At 29.6% G+C, this 7,854-nt stretch overlaps 1 protein-coding gene across 1 annotated transcript in view; it reads left to right on the top strand.

The window, feature by feature from the left end:
- The window catches only part of LOC117173157 (tetratricopeptide repeat protein 5-like), a 14,268-nt gene extending 8,779 nt beyond the window's left edge, over positions 1-5,489 (top strand). Inside the window, exons 5-8 of the mRNA XM_033361568.1 lie at positions 2,147-2,332; positions 2,576-2,748; positions 2,888-3,032; positions 4,956-5,489. Coding sequence (XP_033217459.1) covers positions 2,147-2,332; positions 2,576-2,748; positions 2,888-3,032; positions 4,956-5,075 — 624 coding nt within the window. The 3' untranslated portion in view covers positions 5,076-5,489. The remainder of the gene's footprint in view (positions 1-2,146; positions 2,333-2,575; positions 2,749-2,887; positions 3,033-4,955) is intronic.
- The last annotated feature ends 2,365 nt before the right edge of the window (positions 5,490-7,854 follow it).

The raw sequence follows: 7,854 nt of genomic DNA, 5'->3' as shown, positions 1-7,854 counted from the left end.
AGCCTTGGAGGAGATTATGTTGAGAAATAAAAAAAAAAAATTCTTAAAAACGTTGTTTTTCTTGGTCAGGCCGGAAACTTATCAATCCACCCTCGTATTTAACACGCTTTATCTGGTCAAAACCATATCGTCAAACAAATATTCTATTTTTTGTTAAAAGTTTATCGGTTACCTTGAAATTTCATGTATTTTGTTACTTTGTTGAAAACTGGTTCTTTTTTAGTCAAAAATTCAATTCTTTTGGTATAGTCCAGACGCCAACCCCATTTCTGTTGGATCAGCGAGGTCCATTCGATTGTTTTAAAATCTTGATGTAAAATGAACTCCAGATTTCAAAACTGTGTAGTGTAGCAGAACTCTGGCAAATGTGCACGCTTCCACCACTACGCCACTTCACTCAGCACTGGAAAATTTCATCTCTTACAGCTGAGTAGAGATTCGTATTGGTGGAAACGGCCGAAATTTGCGGCCGAATTTCCCCTCGATGAAGAGTCCTCTTGGAACGGAGGCGACGTTAGGAATGGGCGATTCTCTCGAAAAGTTCGATTTATGAATCGATCCAGGTTCGATTTTATTAAGATCGATTCTGCAAAAAAATCGAATCAATCTTGAAAGAATCGATGTTTTAAGATCCATGTAGAATGTCCTAAATAGTATATATTTACCTATAAATCATTAAATTTATTCACTTTAAATAAAATGATTAGAGACCGTCAATTAGACACTGGTTATTCCTTTTTTCACATAAAAATATTACATAATATTAAGATATTTTATAGTAGGATCTATGCGCTTCCAGTTCTAAACGTTCAAATGAGTAACATTTTTTTACTGAAGACGTTGTAAACCAGAAAGAAAGCTCAATTGTTTGTTTCTTTATATTGGAAATAATTTATTATTAAAAAGTAATTATGATGCATATTTTAAATTTCAATCGGAACAACATTTATGGGTGCAGGCAATCAGAGGAGGTGTAAAACGAATTAGATGAAATTGGATATTGGAATATAAAAAGTACCAAATTACAATTCACATCAATATCTCATATTTGAATAACTAATACATCAATATAAATTTATTTACCTTATTCTTTCTTTTGTCTACTAAAATATACTAAAATATACTAGTCTGTCATGATCCAAAAATCTATGGTGTCGCCACGCGCAAGTAAAAAAAGTCTCCCTTTCTAACAATAAAGGATAGAAAAAGAGGTCTATTTGATTTCGAAAAATTGGTGATAAATAAGCAGTATGGGATACACAAGAAAAAATTATAGATAAGAGCAATAAAGGTAAAAAATGTCCGCCGCGGTACGAAAGTATAGAACGGAGAGATAAATAAAAATAAAAGAATCGCTTCTTCGATTCTGCGGGTAAAGAATCGATCCAACAAAAAGTCGATTTGTAAAGAATCGATCTTTTGAGTGAAAAAGATCGATCTTTGAAGAATCGATCCGAATTCGCCTATCCCTATGCGACTTTGCCATAGCTTCAGTTCGCTGACGTCAGTTATACATTTGCGGTATAAATAATTGTTTTTCTATTCTTACATGCTCTGAATGATACTTTTCGAAGCAGGTATGGATTTCGGATAACATTCTATATATGTCATAATTATTTCAGACTTTTTCCATTTTTCAATCTTTTTACATACTACAAAAAGTACGTCTTCTCATAAGACCACATGTTATTTTTTTTTGGTCGGAATATCAACTATTACACTTTTTGTTGAGAATTAATTTTTTCTGTAAGATTCATCAGTTTGGTTCAAAGTTTAACTATTTTGTTGAAAATTCCCTTTTTTCTTGGTTGAAAATTTATCAATTTAACTGAAAGTGTAACAATAAAATTTTACATTAATAAATTTTAAATTTTCGCCAGTTCCATTATGCACACAAATGTGACATTCTTTGTCGCTGTCCTGCAACAGCCACTCAATTCTAAATTATGTGTATGAATTTGGCAACATTCTTTCCTGCGAGTTTGTCAAATTATCCAATCGGCATTGATGAAAAGCGACAACAATTCTTTCAAGATTTTCGTGAGACACCTATTTTTTGGAGAAAGATTAAAATTTGACAATACTGTTCATTGTTCTGAAAAGCAAATTTTAAAGTGGTATTGATTGGAATAAATGTTGTCCCTAGGCTCTGAAGTATCAAGAGGAGTACAAATCCGCTCTCGAGTCTTTCGAAAGAGCGATAATGTTGGATCCAACATGGGAAGTTCCTCGAACAAAGCAAGAGGACCTACTTCAGTTTCTCAAGGATGTACAAACTTCAGTTAATACGAAGGGGAGACTTAAATTGAAGAGGCTTCTTCAAATGATACAAGTGAATTTCATTCTACCTCTAATATTTACTTGATAGGTTGTTTCATTGTTTTTATGGAAACCAGAATTATTTATTTTAAAATGAAGAATAATAGAGATAAATCTTGTGTGAAATTAGAGCGAATACCAAGAAGTGTGTTTGAATTTAAATTTGTAATTCATCCACTAGAACAAATTTTATATTTCCAATTTTTTATCTAGTTTAAATTACAAAATTGTATAAGTAATATGAAATATTGCACAGGCACTGGACGTTAAACATTTGGGGCCCTATCATGGTGGAATTTACACAGTAGGAAATAAATCAGTAAAATTGGAATTGACTTTCTTGAAAAATTTAGTCCCTGGAGTCAATTTGGAAAAAGCAGTTTTTGGAAAAGTCGTTTGTTGGATTCAAGACTCAGACTGTGTGCCTTTGTGAGTACTTTCAAAATATTTTCTCCATAAAGTTTATGAGGAATTTTTAAAACAAATTCCATTTATTTTGTTTATTATAAATTTTTTATTTACTCTAGTAGAATAATTTTATAATGATTTCAGTTTTATGAATTTTCAGTACTTTCTGCCTGGTCGATAAGGAACAAACTTGCATGGCTGTGACAGTTTATAACTTTGCAAAAGGTCGAGGAGTTACGATTGGTGACTCAGTTGCGATTCCCGAGCCTTTTGTGACTCATCAGACATTCTCATACAAAGAACATGTAGGTATTAGTATAAAAAAACTTTTTTTCTGTATTTTTTACTTGAAATTTTTGAACAATTTTATTTAATTTATTTATTTATAGAACAAATGGAAGAATCCACTCTCTTAAATTAGATTCGAAGTTATTAATATTTTAAATTATTTAAATTTAAATTATTTAATTTGGTACTTTTACAGTTTGAAACTTTAAATTTTGGAAAGTTTAGAAATGATATTCTTGCACATTTTGATAATTTTAATTAAAAAATCGTTCATTTTTAACGCTTATAGTTTAATAACACTTCGAGTATTTTAATTTTGAAGTTTCGTTAATTGTTCAAATTGTGTAAGTTGAAAGGTTTTAAAATTAATATTGTTCCACTTTTAAACAATTTTGAACTTTTACTGTTCGAAAAATTATATTTTTAAAAGATTAAAAAATATAATTTCACATTTTGATCGGTTTATAGAAATTTGTTATTTTTAACGCTTCTTTTTAATACTTATATCGATTTCTGTTAATTGCATTGCTTTTAATTTGAAACAACTCAATATCTGAGGAGATTAAAATTGAATACTTTTTAATTTGATCTATCTGAATAAAAATGGTTAATTTTTGACATTTTTAACATGGTATCTGTTTGATTGCGAAGTTTTATATCATTTAAATTGAAATTGTCCCATTTTGAACTCTTACAATTAGATCATTTATATTTTTGATAAATTAAAAAATATATTCTCTTACAGTTTGATTATTTTAATTAAAAAATGTTTAATTTGTAAGGCTTCTTATTTAATGTTTTAATGCTTTAAAATTTTTTAATTTTAAAGGTTCTTCGAAAAAAACTATTTAATACGAAACGCTATTAAATTAATATTGTTTAACCTGTAAAACTCCAATTTGAAAGAAATTTACAATTAGGAATACTTATATCAAATTATGTCAATTTGATTGAAATTTTGAACATTAAAATTTTGAACAATAAAATTTTGAACTGTTAAAATTAGAAGTTTTTAAATCCTTTTAATTGAAATTTTTCAAATTGAAATTCTTGCAGTTTGAAAATGTTAATTTTCGAAATTTTAAAACTGATAAATTTGCACATATTGAACATATAAATTATAAATAGGTTTATTATTAATGCTTCTAATTCAATATTTTAACACTTCGATAATATCAGTTTTAAAGTTTCGTTAATTGCAACAACAAAGCATTTCATAGGAAACAATTTTTGCAATCTACGAGAATTTAAAACTCATATTATCGAAGTGTTCAAATATTGAATTAGAAGCCTTAATAATAAACCTATTTAGAATTAAAATGATCAAAATGTGCATAATTAAACAATTTTTATTTGTAAAGAGATCGAAATTGACCAAAAATAAATAAATTGTAGCCATTGCAAATATTACATAATTTCAAAATAGAAGCAGTAGAATGAACAAAAATTGATATAAATATTCGTACTTCTAAAATGATTTCAAATTTTTAAAACTTTTAAAACTGAAATTTGAAATCATTTTAGAACTGCGAATAATTACAGTTTTAAATTTTAAGTTTTGGAAAGTTTAAAATTATAATTAGGCACATTTTGTTTATTTTAATTATAAATATGTTTATTATTAATGCTTCTTATTCAATATTTGAACACTTTGATAATATCAGTTTTAAAGTTTCGTTGATTGCAAAAATGGTTTCATATGAAATGCTTTTAAATTAATATTCCTGATTTTTTAAAACTGAAAATTTAAATAATTTTAAAACTACTAATACTTACATCGATTTTTAATAATTCAATTTCTCTTGATTTAAAATGATTTAACATTTGAGAGATTAAAGCGGAGTATTTCTCAATTCAGATCGATGTAAATAGAAATTCTTTAATTTTATGACTTTATGGGTACTAAGCTATTAATTCAAACGAGATATTTTTTGATGCAGACCTTCGATTTCAATTCGATTCGAGTCGAAACGCCAATAATTCTTGTTGTTAATGGAAGAAAATTAAGCCGGGAACAACAAGCAGGAACCAAGCTCTCGACCTTCAAGAAAAGCGATTAACACATCCTTAATTCTACCTAGAATTTATGAAAAGAAGTGAATTTCCTTAAGCAGAAATTTCTCCTTGTCTCTTTAAATTAAAAGCGATGGGGACGCAAATTTACGAAATTTCTATGTGAGTATTATTAGAATATGCACACTATTGAAAGCAAAAGGGAAACGAAAAAAGACAAAAATAACTGGTCAAATTGGTACTTAAGTAGCTATTTGTTAATGCGATAATCAAATTTGTAGGTAAAATAATTTTAAGATTTTTTTATAGAGAAGATTCGAATCTGCAATAACTTGTAAGACAAGTAACTTTCTTGAAACTGTATACAAACGTTGCAAATATCCAACAAGATATGGGACGATATTTTACGCTGTCGCATAGAGCACTGTAAAATGTTAATAAATAAACATGTAATTAGAATAAGAAACTGCTTTGCTCTCAGAAATTGCACAAAAACCTTAACATATTTCAATGAAATTTAAGAAATTATCTTTTGTATATCTATATATAATATGAGTGATTTTATTATTGACATTTTCTTTTCATATTTCACAAGTGAAGGGGTTTGTTTCATTTCGCTAAACTAAAATAATATTGTGACAGTTTATTTTGCCATAAATGACTAGTAATGGTTCTATACATTTTCATTAAATATTAAAGGTTTGTAAAATTTTCAAGAATTATGAGAAATTTCTTGAAAGTTACTTTAAAAAAGAAGTTAATTTTTTTGAATTCATTAAAATATTGTGAAGTTTATACAAATTTCTTTATACCTGTATACTTTTGTCGAAAGTAATATCAGGAGGATTAAAAAAATACTTCCCTACAAAGTGTTATTTTTGATATAAAAATCACCTGTGATTGTTAGAGGCATTCAAAAATATATTTACTTACGAGTCTCCTTAGACGGGTTTTAAAAATAAAATTCTAAATGTTGCAAAAATCTGTTAAGAAACGGAATGATGTGTTTCAGTAAATGAGTACAATGTATAAATAAAATAGGCATTTTATTGTAGCAAAAAAAAAACGCACATCTAAAGAAACACTTTTTATGGGTGCCATTTTTGAGGGGAAAAAAGTAAACCAATTTTTTGGACCGCCCTAATTTATATACATAAATTGATTAAGTATGGCAATTTGTGAGTAAATTATTGTAATTTATGAAACATTAGTTGAAAACTGAAGTTTCTGATATCTTTTTAGGTTATCTATTATTTACCGCTATACTATTTACTTGTAATACTCAAACTTTGGCACTTACTCTCCTTTCTCGAAACTTAAAGGAGATAATCAGATTTCGGAAAATTCGCTACTAAGTATCCATTATCTGACTTTATTTGTCAAAATATTATTTACCAATGGAGACCCGTTTTCGAAAAAAATCTACTTTTTTATGTTTCTTGTTTGTTGAAATTTTTATGTATTACATTTTAAAAATTGAAGAGAAAAAAAATATTCAGAAAAAAGTATTGAAATCTCTGTACAAAAATTCGGTGACCTTGAAACGTTAGATCCAGCAATCCGCTCATGCAATCGCACTGCAATTGAAGCACAGCAGTTGCTTTATTGACTAATGAAACATCTAGCAGACGGCTGAGGAAAATTCAAATTACGATTTCTAAGAAAGATTTCTTTGCTTAAAATGGTCGAAGTACTGAGCCAGTCGTAATCAAATCTTACTAAAAATATAATTTTGCTCAAAATATAAAACCTAATAAAATAGTGATGAATAATGTCATTCAAGTGAGTGTTAGTGAGATGTTTCTAAGGATAACCTCAAACTTTTGTCAATCGGCATATAAATATATCGGCAAATGTTAAAGTGAATGATTACGAGTGAGTTAAGGGCATGTGACACACCCAAATACCTGTATTACCAACCTCACTTTTGCAATTCACTGAATTTTTTTGAACTGAAGGGCATGTGATACTTCGTCGTGTGGTCAATCGGGTACAGTTCCCCCGGTTCTTTTTTCAAAAAAATGAAATTGTTTAAAAACTGAATTCGGAGATGTTATCAAATATATTATAACGGACGTATCCGTATTCATTTTTTAGAGATAATAACAAAAAAATTTATTGTGCTAAATAAAAATAGTATGCATTTGCACTATTTTGAGGTTATGATCGTTTTTCAGCTCTCTGTCATTCCGATAATGCAAGTCTCTGCCGTATTCATGATTGTAGGGAAAATACTGAGAAAACTTAACACTGGTAAAATCGATAATTTTCTAATTATCACATGCATGACATGCATGTTGGTGGCGGTAGTGAGAAAGTGTGCAGTGACAGGCGGTGAGAAGTTTTTTACAAAGTTTGTGTGGAAGGTGTGAGGGTGGACGTCTAGGAGGTGAGTACGGTTGTGAGGGGTACATTGGGAAGATAGACATTAATTTACATTGTATTTGGTGGGTGGGATTTGGCTAAATAGGGAAAGTGAGGTTAGGTTTGCAAGGGAGCGGGGTAGTTTTATGTTTAGGTTTTTGGGCCTTTAAGGCGGGCAAGGAAGGTTCTTGTAGAGATGGTGGATGTTAGGGGTGAGAAAGGGGTGGCTAAAGGGGATGTGAGAGGTGAAATAGGGTAAAGAAACTGAAATTTTAGGGCGGTAAGCGGCAGCAGCCTTAAGAGGCATTTGTGGGCGGCAGTGAGTATTTTTGTGTATAGATAGGTTACAGTTACCGACGTACGAGCGGGAGGTGGGCAGCGAGAGTACTGGCAGTGCTGGTAGTGAAGTAGACGGGGAGGAAATTTCCAGAGGGACACGACGGCCAGTTGTGCGTGGCCCGG

Source organism: Belonocnema kinseyi, chromosome 5 (assembly GCF_010883055.1).
Source record: "Belonocnema kinseyi isolate 2016_QV_RU_SX_M_011 chromosome 5, B_treatae_v1, whole genome shotgun sequence".
In the NCBI taxonomy this organism is placed as follows: domain Eukaryota; kingdom Metazoa; phylum Arthropoda; class Insecta; order Hymenoptera; family Cynipidae; genus Belonocnema; species Belonocnema kinseyi.
Note: the sequence above shows the minus strand (reverse complement) of the source record. Positions and strands in the feature narration are given on the sequence as shown.